Consider the following 16,085-nt stretch of genomic DNA (forward strand, 5'->3'; position numbering starts at 1 on the left):
ATTTTGTTAGCCAGAAATGACTGAGCATAGAATTAGTGTTAGTGATATACCTCTGTTATGATGGGGGAGAGGCACATATTCTAGAAAAAAACTTATGCATGGTAAGCAGCCTGAGTCATTATCACTTCTAGTATTTAATTACAAGTGTCCAGAACTCTATAAAATCTACACGGAAATCTTTTTACTTCTTTGTTAGTGTAGGAACAATTCTTCCTTTCCTCAAAAACCAACACGCTCAAGATAATAAAAAATAGATACATTGAGTATGTTTAACCATATTTTATGATCTTTAAAAGATACCTCCATAGTTTGAATAGGATATATTATAAAAGTTAGTCAACAAATCTGTTGCTGGAACATATCCTGAAGAAACAACTTAAATGATAGTTTCCCAGAACATCCCATAAAACCCTATCTAACTAGGTGTGATTAAAATGCCAATAATACAAAGCCACATTAAACATAAACAGTCCTTTTTAAATTCATAATAATAATTACTAGGCACCGAACAAAGTGATTTACATATACTTAACTTAATTCTCAAAGTACTATATGATATGTATTGTCTCTTTTACAATAGAGGATACCTAAGAAAAAAATATTCAAAAGCTTGCTCAGGACACACAGCATTGCAGTCAGGATATGAATTCAAATTAAACTGACTCAGGATCTTTTCACCTCTATACTAACCTACCTTTATAAGTAAGAAATATTTGTATACTTTATATACCAGGCAGTATACTAGATTTTCTGTAGATTACCATACATTTTAGCAGAACTAAGGATACGTTTTTACTATAAGATAGGGGCATAATAAGTGCCACAAAGAGGTATAAATTACCATAGGGTCAAAAAAATAGCATTCATATGCAATGGTTTACAAACAATTTGCATGTTTGGGATTGTTTGAATTTGAGTTTTCTTTTTAATTGTTGATAGAGGTTCCTAAAATGTATTGAGGTATATTTATTTATTTATTTATTTTTTATAATCGTTAACAGTTCACAGAAGAAAAGCTTGGCCAGGCAGAGAAGACAGAATTGGATGCTCACTTAGAGAACCTCCTTAGCAAAGCTGAATGTACCAAAATATGGACAGAAAAAATACTGAAACAAACTGAAGTATTATTGCAGCCAAATCCAAGTAAGAAACTTTTGTTTACCTTATTGACTGATCTTATTAAAAGGTACTTGTTAGTAGGTTTTTTAATGTTAAAAAAAAATGTTTTCATGGTTATTGGAAAAATAGAACTTTTTGATTTGTGGCTTTGAGATTTATGTTTTTTTTTTGTTTGTTTTTTTTTGCTTTTGGTGAAGAAATGGGTGATAAACACTTCTTTGTGTATCCTCTAACAAACTGGCAAATAATGTTTTTCAGGCCTTTGTAGAGTCCTCTTGAAAACTCAATTTCAGACAGTGACTTTGAATTTTAAGTTATAAAGAGCTATGAAAATCAATTAATCTTTTTCACACAGGAGAGAATTATCCATAAATAATTAAGGGAAAATTATATAAAAAGTTAGTTACCAATTATTTGTTTATGTTTTACATTTTGACATAAATTATTCCATTTGATTTTTACACAACTCTTGAAGGTTTTTCAGGTCACTCAACTCAACCTTGCAAATAAGGTTCACAATAATTGTTTATTAACTGAAACTCACAAGTTAGCATTTTGTCCAGTGTTAATTAGAAGAGGAACTTGAACTAGAACCAGGTGGGTTGACACCCATTCTTTTCACTATGAGCTTTACGTTTCAGAACTGAAGATCAAAGACAGCAATGCATGCTTTCCTTCCCCTTTTCCCTAGTGTTATTGTATAAACTTTTAGATACTAACTTAAAATTCCAAGATTTAAATTTTGTTGCTATTAGATAAACCTCAAGCACTATAAAAAATATTAGTAATTCTGTGCTATTTTTAAATTGTGGTGATCTTTTAAAATAGACCTTTTGCAATCTGAGGCCTGTTTTCTTTGGATACCCTGTAGTACCTCTTACTCAGTTAAGGCTATTTAAATTATATACAATGTCACCTTAAAAAAAAATATTAGACAGTTTGCCTCTTGTTCCTTTCTCTACCCATCGTTCCTCATACTCATACGTAATCTGTACTACTACACGTTTTTCTGAATGGCAAATAAGCTCATACACGACTGGTAAATGGGAATGGTGTCAGTATAAAGAAGTTACAGTGGTTTTAAGTATGAAGTAGTAATGATTATTTTTGTTTTTTCATGCTCTGGTAATAAAGTTACATGGACTTTGAGTGGTCAAACCAAACTCTATTTTCTTGTAAAGTCCTATTATTTTTAGTGTATGATTTTTCAGAACCTAGAGTTTTTCAGAAATCCATATATTGAATTATAGCAGAATTGCCTACATATTTTTAAACATTTTATTATGACTTATTGAAATGAAACACTTATTTAAAAATACCAAATGTTTTATTAACTGAATGAAATCAACATGGTGTTCAACTTTAAACTTTTGACCAGATAGGTAGAAAGCAGCAAAGCTAAGAATCACTCTCACAGTCAGAAAAAGAAATTCTGAAATTTACGTAATATTTTCTAAATAATTGTTTTGAACTGACTTATTTTAGTTTTAACTAATTAAATGGTTTTAAAATGCTGCTTAAAAACTCCTGATGCTGCACCAGAGACTACCACAAAAGCAAGTATTATTCCAACAGCCTATTTTATGTATAATCATTAACATTTTTCCAACTTCTGAAGTGTTTCTGTTACTGGTTCAGCTCAATATTGAAATTTTCAGTGCATTGTATGAAACTTCCACTTTTGGAGGAATACCTCTCTGTTAGGCAGCAGTGCAAATGTGAATTTTTTAAATATTATACTAACAAACTACTTATTTAGATTTTACTGAATTTTTTCCTTTCCATTTATAATGTTCGATAATTGCTTTTAACCTTTTGTTTTGTATTTAAACTTATCTTACTGATGAAATCTTTTGAGTCAATACATGCTCAGAGATGTCTATATACTTTAAACATAAATAAATAAAATTAAGCCAAGGCATCATATTGCTAATTTCTGTCTATATAGACTATTCAAAGCATGGATTGTTCTCTTGTTTATAAACTCCTATGCCTATATTTAGATTCTAGGAAGACAGAGCTTGCAAGCAAGCAAAAATGTGAAAAAGGCATCAGAAGTATGTCACTTTTTGGTTCTGGATACCTTATATCCATATTTTCATAGCTGTAAATTCCTGATTTTGAAAATATGAACGTATACTCAAAGTTAAAAGTTAGACATTATATGAATGGGGCAAAAGCAACTTCAGTATTAATACCAACCTTTTTCTGGAACATAGAATGCCATAAAATACGGATGTAGTAATAATAGTTTTACTATATTTTAAAATATTGTTGTTACAAAATATTTTATCATATTTCTAAAATATGTTTTTTAGAGCTGTGTAATACTCTAACGTATAAATAAAAAAATTATATAGTAAGATATATACTTGAAAGCATGCTAATTTCATGTTTATTTTATAGGGCGATAAAAGGCTAGTAGTAGACACAAAACAGTCTTTTAAATAGTTTTGCTTTTTTGAAATCATTGGTAATTTTAAACCTTTCTCCTAGATGCCAGGATAGAAGAATTTGTTTATGAGAAGCTAGATAGAAAAGCTCCAAGTCGCATAAATAACCCAGAACTTTTGGGACAATATATGATTGATGCAGGCACTGAGTTTGGCCCAGGAACAGCTTATGGTAAGTGAAAGTCAAAAAGATCTGTTTAGAAATAGCTTTACTTTTAGATTTTTACTATGTAGAGACATCAACATTTAGTAGAATCCATTTTAAGTTCAAATTTTTTGTTAAAATTTTGGATGATGTGAGAATTATAGACAACCAATAAATATGTACAGTTCAATTTAATATTTAATATATGTAAGTACATATTGTTCTGAGAATTTACATGCTCTTTTAGGTAAAAGGTTAAATGCATTCTTCACTTGTACTCCCATTGAATCTTGTAACACCTCTGTTGTACTTCTTAATGATACATTGCAGTTTTTGTTTACATGTGTCTCCTCTAGTTGATAACATATTTTTTTCATATCTATATACACATATATATGTATATATACACATAGGTATGTATACATATGTGTGTACATATATACACATACATATACACATATGTATTTACATACACATACACACACACACACACACACACACACACACACGGCTTTCTTAAGACTTACTTATTTCTATGGGAAAGTACCTGGCACATAGTAAGTGTTTGAACAAATCACTAGTGCTTTCGTTACACAATAATGTCAGTACCACAAAAATGTTCACAATGGTTATCTCTGGAGGTTTGGGTCACATTTCTATTTTCTTCATATAATTTAATTTTTTATAATCATATCTTACAGTTACGCCAGCTTTGTTAGTTGCTATATTGACTTTTTTAATGTATAACTGAAGTTCGTTATATATCATTATCCTTCAAATCTAATTTTCTCAGAACATAAGACTATTTAAGATTTCTATAGCTTCATTTCCTATTGTTCATGTCTAATAATTTTCTTAAGACTTCTGCAAGAAATTGATCCTTATTTGGATATGAAATAGTTGGTAAATTAAATTATTTTTTACACAAAGTCCTGAATTATGAAACAGCTCAAATTCTGAGACAGAATGAACTTAAACTTTAGTAGTTCTCTTTATGTCAGAAGAAAATAACCTAAATATTGTGTAATGAATGCTGTTAATCCATTGACTGGCTTTTAGATATACAACTTTGAAACTTTTACATTGTGTTCTTCAAAATATAATTGTTTCAGAAGTTGGAAAACGCTTAAAATTTCTCTAGTTTTATTTCTAAATTTTAACTATTACTTTTAGAAAAACTTGACACATTAAACAGATTTTTTTCTAAATTTTTTTTTTTTGCTGGCTTGTGCCAGACACAGTTAGATGCTGGAGTCGTAAAGTACATGAAGGAGACCCAGCCCTTTGCTTCACCGGACTGAAAGCCTGGTGGAGCATGAACATCTGAAAGGCTTCTGAATTTTTTCCTTTTTTCATCCACTTAATCTGTTTGCATCTCTAATATTTCCATACAATGTACCCTGATTATTAGAATTGGGCTTTGTGAGTCTATTTATTAGTAATTGATAATAGCTGAAATTATTCCAGGCAGTGGGGCTAAGCACTATACAATATAAGTATTATTTCAGTAAATCCTCACTTATATCTACTTAAAATGTAAATTTTGTTATCTCCATTTTAAAGAAGCTGAATCTTGAGAGATTGCATAATTCATCCATAATCACACAGCTAATAATTCAAATGCAGATCTGTATCCAGAAATTGAGCTAACTACTATGTTCTACTATTACGTTCCTTACCAATCACATCTAATCTCATCCTAACAAGAAGGCATTAAAATCCACAGAACTAAAGCTTATTAGTTCCTTTTCTTTGTGGTTCCTTTTCTTTCACTCTATATTCCACAGTACGTGTCCTGGTTTATTTTTAACTTAAAATAACAAATATATACTATTATTTATAGAAACTTGAGATAAGTGCATAAATATAGAAACAAGACAAATTTTGACTTGATCTGTTTATTAAAATATTTTAAGCATTATACTTTTATAAGCATATCTACACTATTTGAACTGTGACCATAAATACTTTTAAGTGTAGCCATCCTTATTTGTCCCATTGGTAGAATTAGTACAATTAACGATAAGGAGTTCATCTTTGTCATTTTTATTTAGATATTTATAATCTTAAATTTATTTTTAAAATAAAACTACCTTAACTACAGTTAATTCTTTTTTATTTTTACTTATGTGAACAAGTGACAACTAACTTTAAAGTAGATTAAGTTGCTGATTTATCTTAACATGATTCTATTTTCTGACACTACCAGACAATGGTAAAAAGAAACTTTTTTCCTTTGCAGGTAATGCTCTTATTAAATGTGGAGAAACACAAAAACGAATTGGAACCGCAGACAGAGAGCTAATTCAAACATCAGCCTTAAATTTTCTCACTCCTTTAAGAAACTTTATAGAAGGAGACTACAAAACAATTGCTGTGAGTTGAAAAGTGTTTCCTTTTTTTTAAAGTAAAATATTTAGATATAACAGTTTCTCATTTGCCCTCTTCATGACTGTAGATGTAGTAGATTAGAAAATTTTAAAAATTGAGCTAAGTGTTTATTCAGCAGAACACAAAGCTAACCAAAATAAAGGACTGTTGATGATACAGACTCCATTTTTGTGTCCCTACAATGTTACTGAGATACCCTTGTATCCATTTTTGTTTATTATCAGCACTAAAATCTATAGAAAGTTTCCTGGAATGATTATAAAAATATGGCACAAAATATCAAGACAGTGTAGTCATGTAACTATTCATTTAAACTGGGATCCAGAAACCTAATTATTAGAAGCTGTATTTCTGGCTATTAGACGTCTTGTCTTTTTGCATCCCTAAAAGTCCATTGTCTTCTTTTCACACAGCTATGCTTTATTGCTAAAGTATAAGAAATAAATATTATCACTTTCCCAAACCTAATCTATTAGTCTGTTATTTTTTAGTTTAATTTGTTTTTTAGGTGATGAAGAGTGGAGATGTAGGTGGATTTTTTCCCCACAATTATTGCAAAACTGCTTTTGTTTTTAAATACTACTTCAAACTCATAATTTGCAGATTTCTTATAAAATATGATAGAAAATATGTTTACAATGAATTTGTCTCTGGGTGAAAAATATTTGGCCTGAGACAAAGGGAAAACCACCAAGTTGAAATACGATTTAAAAGGTATTAGATTGTCAGTAGGATGAAATCTATCTAAGGATTAATAAAGCAAACTTAATTCTTATGATCTTAGAAGCTTGAAGTTCCCATGAGGAATTCTAAGATAACATACTAATGTTTATTTGTTATTTGTTCTATAAATTTGAAATTCCATTTTGGAGTAGTATAGTTGCTTTCAGTGCTCTGGCACGTAACATCACATAGGGTATCAACGAGCTTTACCCTAGGTCCATACCTCCTCCATCATAGGCACTTTCTAGGTAAACTGTAACAGTTAGAAAAAGTTTCTCAAACCTGGGCGCTACTGACATTTGGGGCCGAGTAATTCTGTTGTGGGAGCTGTACTGCACTGTAGGATGTTTAGCAGCATCCCTGGCTTCTACCCAGTGAGTGCTAGTATCATTCCTCCTCAGTTGTGACAACCAAGAAGATACTGCCAAATGTTCCCTGTGGTGCAAAATCACAACATTGAAACTAGTATTCCTTTGTTTGTACCATCGCCTGCCATCTTTCCTAGATATTCAGAATGTCTCAATAATTTTAAAATTGAAAACAGTAAGAAAGGGGAATCAGATAACTGAATGGTCAATTTATAGCCAATTTTGTAATTATAGATCTTTGTTTATCAGATGATTGATGTATTTAATGGAAAATAATACTTTAAATGTGTATGTTCTTACTGGATTTTAACATCATCAGCCTTTATGTTTTTCTTTCCTAAACTTACAGAAAGAAAGGAAACTATTACAAAATAAGAGACTGGATTTGGATGCTGCAAAAACCAGACTAAAAAAGGCAAAAGCTGCAGAAACTAGAGCTTCAGTAAGTAGTGTTTTTTAATAGAAAAATATTTTAGGTTAATAACATTTAGACTTGTAAAATATTTTACTCAGATACATGCAAGCTACAGTCTGTCATTAAGACTAGAATATGATGTTAGAGTATTGTTTTTGTATTTTTAAACTTATCAGAACTTAATACATCCAGATCAGTGCAAAATAGTCATATTAAGAGGCAACATCCTTATTTTAGATAATACACCTGTAGCTAAAAAACAAAATTATAAGAGCTTCTCAAGCTATGTCATCTTTAAATTTCCTCAGTGGTAATGGCAAATACATCTTTTGGAGTTAGGTTTATTATATTTGAAATATAAAAACAAATAGTTAAGATGAGTGAATAAGTTTGAGAATGCTGTTTGTGGCTTAAAAATTAGATGTGACTGACTCCCTTTCTACATGTGACCCAAAGTGACTAAAGGAGTTGTCACCAGGAATAGTTCCAAAACATTCAAACAGTGGCAGCAGGGACTGACAGGTGGATAAGTAAGTTGTAGTATATTTTTCATAAAATCAACCTCAGAAGAGCCTTTAAAACTGAGTGGGTATATATTAAATATAGTTATTCAGTGATTTTATATATATACACATATATAAAACTCTTAAAAGGTTTAATTTATAAGCTTCTTATTTAATCTAATATTTACACTGTTTATATCTCCATTCCAAAGTTTGCAGAGATTAATCACATATAAACAAGTCTGAATTTATTAGAGGAAGCTAATAAGCTAATTCTTAATTTGAGCTAAGAGATGCGTTTTGTTCAGAGGCATGACATTCCTACTGCCTTGACTGTTCCCAACTCACTGCCACTACCACCATTAAGAATCATTGCCTTAAAGGAGCATATTAGCACCATGTTGGTAGAAGTCTGTTGTGGTTCTCTTGTTTGGGGAAAGAAAGGGTTGAAACTTGGTTTTGAATAAAATTCAAAAGTGGTAAGTTGGTGTTGGACAGTGATGTCTTATGCGATTACCCCAATACCTTATATGAGCAAAATAAATTATTTTCTTCTAGATGGTTCCCCTTTTGGAGATTCTGTATTAGCTTCTACAGGAGAAAAGCTATCTTTGACAAGAGATTAATTGCAAACTCACTGTCTATTTCACCTCAAAATACATCATGACATCATTGTCAAGAACAGCTAACTTCTTTAAACAGGCTTTTTGCAGAATCAGACAAGATTGGGCGCGTTCAGGGTGGTATGGTCATAGACTTTTTGCAGAATCAGAACTTCAAAATTGAACAATGGCAAGAGATTCAGGATATTCGTTTCTAGTTGCTAATAATAAATTTATATAGTAAAATATAAATTGTTTTTTAAGATACTAATTTCATAATTAGGAAACAATGTTAAGATAAATAAGAAACATTTGGAAATAAATGTTTGAACTATGACAGAATCTCTTTATTCAAAATGCCTACATGTGTCCAGTGATGATTATGGATTAAGAATATGGTTGACAGTGTTTTGTACACATGAAACTAATAATAAATAAATAAATAAATACAAACAAAATGGTTTACCTAAAAAAAAGAAAGAAAGAACATGGTTGTCAAGTATCACTTTAACTTTCTTTAACAACACTATTATAGGATAATGATAGTCTACTTTTTCACCTGGAAAAGTGCCAAAAATCTCATAGATTTAACAGTATGCGAGGTCCTTTGATTATTCTAAATTGTTTTACCACTGCTATTAATATATATAAGAACTAATTACAATAGACAAATTTTGAGAGATGTTGCCTTTTGATATATCCAGAGAAGATCTCGACAATTTTTCTGTGCTCTGTATTTTTCAGGACTAAATTTTTCCATGAGAATTTACATTTAAAATAAAAATGAAAGATTATACAAATGACTTTATTCAACAATCTCATTTATACACAACTTTTCTAGGATTTGCATATTGCATAAAACTAAATTTGACAGTAGTCAAATATTAAAAATATCAGTCTAGACAAAAATTTACATTTCCTGATTTTAGTTGTGTTCTTTCCTCCTAGATAACCAACTCGTTTTTCTTCAAACTTTATAGTAGTAAGTCTGAAATACTTCAGAAAGGAAAGATCCTTTTTAGATTGTTATTACTTAAAGCTTTGAGGCATGCCTGTATTTTGTGAATATTTTTCTGTATTTCTCTTCCATTTCCTTAAGAATACAGAAAAATAGAAACCACTGAGAGTTAGGATTGCTTTTTTTTTTTTTCTTCTTTGACACATTTCCTGGTTTCTAGGTGGCAGCTGAAGAGGTTACTCTAACCTCAGACTTTCTTTGATTTCACTTATTTATAAATTTCCGTGGAGGGTTTGTTTTGTTTTGTTTTGTTTTTTTGTGACTAGTTATTCCTCTGCAAGTAAGGTTTGGGACCTGAGCATAGCGTCCCTTTTTTTTTTTTTTTTTTTTAATTCATTTACTGGTTTCTTGTGACCTCTTTTAAAATTCTGTATTTACTGAATTCTAATTTTGTACAGGTGCTTTGCTGAGGAGTTCATAGACAAATAATGCAAAATCTCTGCTGTCCTTGGTTCACACTCTTATATAGTAGATTGAATTTTTTGAGATTTAGCCCTATCAGTAAAATATTTCTGCTTGTCTCCAATAATGCTACTTTACTAACGTGTTTTATTAGTTAGCATTAGTCACTAGTGGTTCCTAACTAATGAAGAATGGTAAAGCTACAGCAAAGCTATTTCTCAACTATACCAATTAAGTAGAAAAGAGAAAATCTACTTGAATGTTTCACAATGAACAAAAATAAAATATAGTTTTGAAAATAGTGTAAAACTTATGTCAGAGAAGCAAAGACAAATATAACTTCTACATTTAAATTTTAAGGCACTGACATTTATTAACCTAATCTTAGTCTTATATGAACTTAAAAAGTTATTTTAGAGTTTTGTTAATGGAAAGAAACAAATCATCTGGCTTCAGAGCACTCTGATATTTGGAGGTTAGGCCTCTGGCACTTTTGGGTATCAAAAAATGATGGAAGATACATCTTCAACATAATATAGCTAGTATGTCCCTCTGCCCATTTAAGCATTTCCATAGCACTCTCAGGTCTTTATAAAATGAGTGAATTTGTAACACCATCATGTAACCTTAACTTTAAGGTACACGTATTAGAATATAAAGTTTATTAAAAATACCTTTCATATTTCTTCAGAGTATGCCAAGACCAGGCTGAGGCTGATTGAAAGAGAACATGGATGAAGGCATCATACATTCATAAAATAGAAATTATCTTTGAATAGGAAAGCTGTGGGTAGGCAGAAGGGCTTTATAGGTGGAAATTAATAAAAAATTATAGGTATTAGTGGCAGTTTTTAAAGTGATGCATTTCCCCTAAATGATTCTAATTTAAAATCAAGCATCAACCATATTTTTTGTCTTTGAAAATCCCATAGAACAATATACTTGTGTGGTTTTTTTTTTGAGAGTAGAAAATCATTTTATCACTTGTTTTCTACCTGTTTGTGTGTTCTTTATTGTGCAGAAGTAACTTGTTTCACTGTGTTCATTGGTATAATATGTTCTTTGTCTCTTACTTATGTACTTAAGCAACTAAATTCAGCTCGCCTTGAAGGAGATAACATTATGGTAAATTTCTCTCACATGCTCAACTTCCTGCATGTAAAATGGCTGAAGGTTTGTTGGCCTACTGTGTTTTCTACATCATAAATAAAGTGCATTCTCTTGCTATTATCTGCATGTAAATATCTAAAATATTTGAAGCCATGAATTCATTAGTCTAACAAAAAATATAGGGAATACTAGCTGAAGTAATATTAGAACTTAAAGAAAAGAAATTGTGGTTCTAATTGCCAAATATATTAGCTAAACCAAATCCAGATTTTAGAATCTGAATTTATACATAAATAGATTGTGCTTTTCATGTCCAATAAAAGATGTTAATTTAGCTGGAACTTGGTATTTTCACTGTTGGTGAAGAAAATTAACGAAATTAACAACTTATAGAAAGCTATAAGGTACACAAATTTACTTTGCTTCTTGGTACCTTTGTTTCCTTAATTTTCACCCAAACTCAATATAGAATTACAGTGGTACCTTGGTTTCTGAACGTAATCCATTCCAGAAGATCGTTCGAATTCTGAAACATTCGAAAACCGAGGTGCGGTTTCCCCAAGAAAGTAATGCAAAATGGATTAATCTGTTCCAGACCTTTCAAATCAACCCTTAAACTGAAAATTTAGAGTGAATTTTACTACCTAATGATACCATAGATCCATAAAATTTACAGCGTTCATAAACCAAAATGTTTGTCACGAGAGACGTTCGAAAACCGAGGTACCACTGTAATTTCTTCTGCAATTCCAGGCCAAGATAAACCCCAGTAGAACAGGCATTTCAGTACTGGAAAGGCATATTATATTCCCTGTACAGTGTTAATGTACTTAAGAAAGTTGTAGGATAGTGATAGCCTTGGACAAGAATCGACAGTGAGAATTGTTACATAGTACCCAATGTGTGTATTGAGCTTGAGAAAGTTTTCAAGATGTTGGGAATTTTTAATTTTTACAAAATAGAAGTTTGTAATTTCTGAACATAGCCCAAAAACTTCTGTTAGCCAATAAAGATTTATGGAGTGTTTACTATTATACTCCTAGCTACATTACTTCCTATAGAAATGGCATGGAACCTGCAGTACAGTTAATAATAAATTGACAGTTGATTGCTTTTATTCCATTAGCATTGAACTACAAGCAGGGGAGGGGGAAAAAAATCTATGAAGCCCTGGCTAACTTAGGGCTTTCTTTAGATAGCAAGAGAATGCATCCATTTATTTCCATTGTGCTATTTGTAGGTAAATAAAAAGTGTGAGACTCATTTCAATCATTGATAATTTAGCACATAAATTATAGGTTTTCTTTTAGGTAAAAATATCCTAAACAATTAGCAAGACTGTTTTCATTTATTAGGCATTTATTTTACTACTGTTGTCATCTACTTAAAGTAACATGCATTTAATTCGGGTAATTTTAAATTCATTATAGCTCTGGTTTATTGTGCCCCCTCCAGATGGCTATATCAGTGTTCAGTATCCATTTATCCTTGTTTTGTTTTAATTTCCTAAAATTCTAGAATTTTAGACCTAAAAAGGAATTAGAAATAATTTAGTTCAAACCTCTCATTTTACAGATAAGGAAACTAGAACTAAGAGAGGTTAAATATTCCCAATTTTAGAAAACTGTTGTTCTTATTAATTTATAGAATTAGTAAAAGATTCAAAAATTGATAATATTGATACATATTAAGGCATACTTTTACAGTATATTCAGCTGCACTAATTTAGTTACCACTATTTAATCTGTTAGTGTAATTCTGGAAAAGGAGTGTGCCATTTGAATTAAATTATTTACATTTTTCTGTACTAAGTTATAGAAAATGTTAAATTCCAACTTTCTTTCATGCTCTATATTTTTCTCTAATTTTTAATGCTGGCTAGATTTGGGCAGAGGAAGTGACAAAAGTAAGTAAATTATTAAACTACAGAATTATGAAACAAGAATTTGTCATTCATTCAGTAACTATCGGGCAATAACCATGGGGCTAGTCACAGTCTTTGTTACTATAGCTTATTGAAATCTGACTGATTACGGAAAGCTCAGGTCCATTTGGCTAGTAGTAACTCCACAGAGCAGTAGAACAAAGCTGCAGAGATGTGGTTTGCATGCACTCGATACCTTTTATATTAAGTGGTAATCTTTACAATGCCTTGTCAGAAGACTTGGTTTATTCATATGACAACTATGTAAAATATAGTTAATACCATGTTCTTTATCTTCAGAGAATTGAATGTATCATATGTCACACAAATGAATTTTCTAGGTCACTGAAGCTTGTTCTCTCCAGCACCAAAGCTAGTTTTTCTCACTTTAGTTGAAAATATTTGTAAAAAAAGTATTTTACTGCATTAAATACAGGATAGCATATATTTAATTTTACTTACAGTTAGGATCTTTATTATGAATATCCATTATTATACTGTATAACAATTGGCTCTGTTGTTTGTTTTTAAAGTATGTTGTCTTCTCCCTCAGTGTTAGACTGTCCCTTTTAGAAGCTGTCCATATGCCTGCTACTAGCAGTCCCTCTGCCTGTGTTGCCATTTCTAATCTTTCTGGGCTGGGAAATCAAATAATTAAGCAAGAATTTAGTAAATAAAATGACGACTTCAGCGCCGATTTGTTTCAAATCCTACTTGAGGTCTTCAGAAGCATTTTTCACTTCCTTTTTATGTTCGGGCCTACCAAACCCTGACCTCCAGACAAGGACAGTGAGGTGTTTATGGCCCCTGGGTTTTAATAGTTTTACAAACTTTAACTTTTCATTTTCTGACTTTGTAGGATTGCTGACTATTTCATGTGTAGGTTATAGAGCTATTGACTCTATGACTTGGAATACCAATGTGAAATTCTTGACTTATGCGCTCATGCCCCTTTGTGGAATCCATTCATCAACCTAATTATGGTTCCACTCTGGCTTCTGATTTCTTCCTGAACCTCTAGCATGAAAAGGTGGCAGAGTAACCTAAAAGAGAATATAGGTTAAACAAGAAAACCAGGGTCTCTTCTACTTTGGTTAGCATGCAGGTACATCACAAAATTTCTGATTTGATTCTGCAGTCTCTTCAAGTTTGGGAAATATTTGATATAATAGGAAGAAACTCATGAAACAAGTATTTACATTATTTATGTATGAGAAAAACTTAAGAAAATATATCAAAATGGATTTGAGGAGTTTTCTTCTATAATTGTTCTGTTATTTTTATACTTAAAAAATGTTTAATTTTAAAACTTCTTATTCCTGGAATATTTTAAGATTTAAGCCCATAGAAAAAATAACATTGATTTAAGTTTGTCATAGCAAATGCATGATCTAAATTTCTAGCTTATAGTTACCCAGTCCTGATATCACAAAGCAACAAATTCTTGACCTTTTTCCAAGTTACATCCTAAAAGAACTCTTCTTGCTTTCCTAATCCAAGTTATGCTATCACACATACTGTAGGTCATTTAGCCCAGTAACAGTAATTCTAAGCATCTTAATTGTAAAATTAAGTCCGGGAATGAGATCTTCTGGAGGACAGATTAAAACCCTTTAAATTTATTGCCTTTCTTTAAACCCTTTTTACCTATCTAATAATGGGTCATTTTCTTCCTAAGTAAATTGATTATACTGAACCTGATTTCAGTTAACCTTAGCCTCTCAGATTAATTATTATGTGTCAGAGTAGAAATGTTTTGGGACTTTAAACTGTTTGCAACCACCCAAGTCATATACTGAAAGTTGTTCAAACATGAGATTTGTTTCCTTCCTGTCATTTGCCTTTTCTAAATATAAAATCTATATTTTACAGAATGACTTCTAGGCTTTGTTACATGGTGCCTTTCTTCACAAATAATTTTGCTCAAACATTGAAGACTGATCTCTTATCCTTAATAAGGTCACTTTATTTTTTTTTATTCAATGTTTTAGCTTTAAAACATTATTTCCACTTCAGACTCAAGTTTCTGGGTCACTATTAATTTGCTGCCTAGCTTACTTGCTTATACCTTGTACAAAAATATTGCTATTTAAGTAGGCTTTTCTGCCATTTCTACTAAAGGTTTTTAAATCAAGTTGTGCTTGTACAATCAAAGATCTACATGAAACTAGCCTCGTTTACTTCTGAAGTTCATTTATTTTTGATTTGCTATGGTTACTTCTATTAACCACAACCTTTTTGTATTCAACCAAGCAGAACAGTAAATAGTGCTGATGTAACACTGAAGTGATTGGTTTTCCTTAACATTTTCCTTAAGAAGAACATTGATTCTTTGCTTCTCCTGGGGTTTTTTTCCATTCCATACTAGCTTCCAGATGAAGCTTACTTCAGTCCTGTTATAAAAGCACCGTGTATTCTGGTTTCAGTGAAGTAAATTTAATTTTAACTCAAATTATTGAGTAATTCAAGTTTATTTCCATAAATCCAATCTAGTAATCAATTCTCAGTCCTATCTGCCAGGTCTGTTGCCAGTGAGATGAGAATATAACAACTGATTATCTATTTTGCTGCTACCTCCTTGTTAACTAGTTCTCTAGGTTAACTATTGTCAGGGCAAAGAAGAGGGAGGTGGGGTGTGAAAGGAAAAAGTTCAGACCTTGTTTTTATACTACAGTCTCAGAACTATTGTAATTATTTGGCTGGGGGAAAACAGTTTCTTCTGGAGAGGTAGTAGAAATTATTATTATAATAACATTATTACCAATGATGATTCCCAATGAGAGAGAAAGTTATTTTGAGTGAGCTATCAGATTTTATTTTCTCCTCCTCACTTACTACTAACCAACTCTTTAAAGGTATTTACTATTTTTAGATCATGTTGACTTTTAGTGAACTGTTTTGCCCCAGCATTA

The 16,085-nt window shown here is 31.1% G+C and overlaps 1 protein-coding gene across 6 annotated transcripts in view; it reads left to right on the top strand.

The window, feature by feature from the left end:
* SH3GLB1 (SH3 domain containing GRB2 like, endophilin B1) overlaps positions 1-16,085 on the top strand; it is a 38,486-nt gene that overhangs the window by 9,483 nt on the left and 12,918 nt on the right. For 2 of the 6 annotated variants that reach the window (XM_019751756.2, XM_019751757.2), the window contains exons 2-7: positions 1,002-1,143; positions 3,616-3,744; positions 5,960-6,093; positions 7,549-7,641; positions 11,226-11,312; positions 13,132-13,155. In XM_019751756.2, coding sequence (XP_019607315.2) covers positions 1,002-1,143; positions 3,616-3,744; positions 5,960-6,093; positions 7,549-7,641; positions 11,226-11,312; positions 13,132-13,155 — 609 coding nt within the window. The remainder of the gene's footprint in view (positions 1-1,001; positions 1,144-3,615; positions 3,745-5,959; positions 6,094-7,548; positions 7,642-11,225; positions 11,313-13,131; positions 13,156-16,085) is intronic. The other 4 variants (XM_019751758.2, XM_019751760.2, XM_019751762.2 and 1 more) reach the window with 2 other exon arrangements.

The sequence above is a fragment of the Rhinolophus sinicus genome, linkage group LG06, assembly GCF_036562045.2.
Source record: "Rhinolophus sinicus isolate RSC01 linkage group LG06, ASM3656204v1, whole genome shotgun sequence".
NCBI lineage: Eukaryota > Metazoa > Chordata > Mammalia > Chiroptera > Rhinolophidae > Rhinolophus > Rhinolophus sinicus.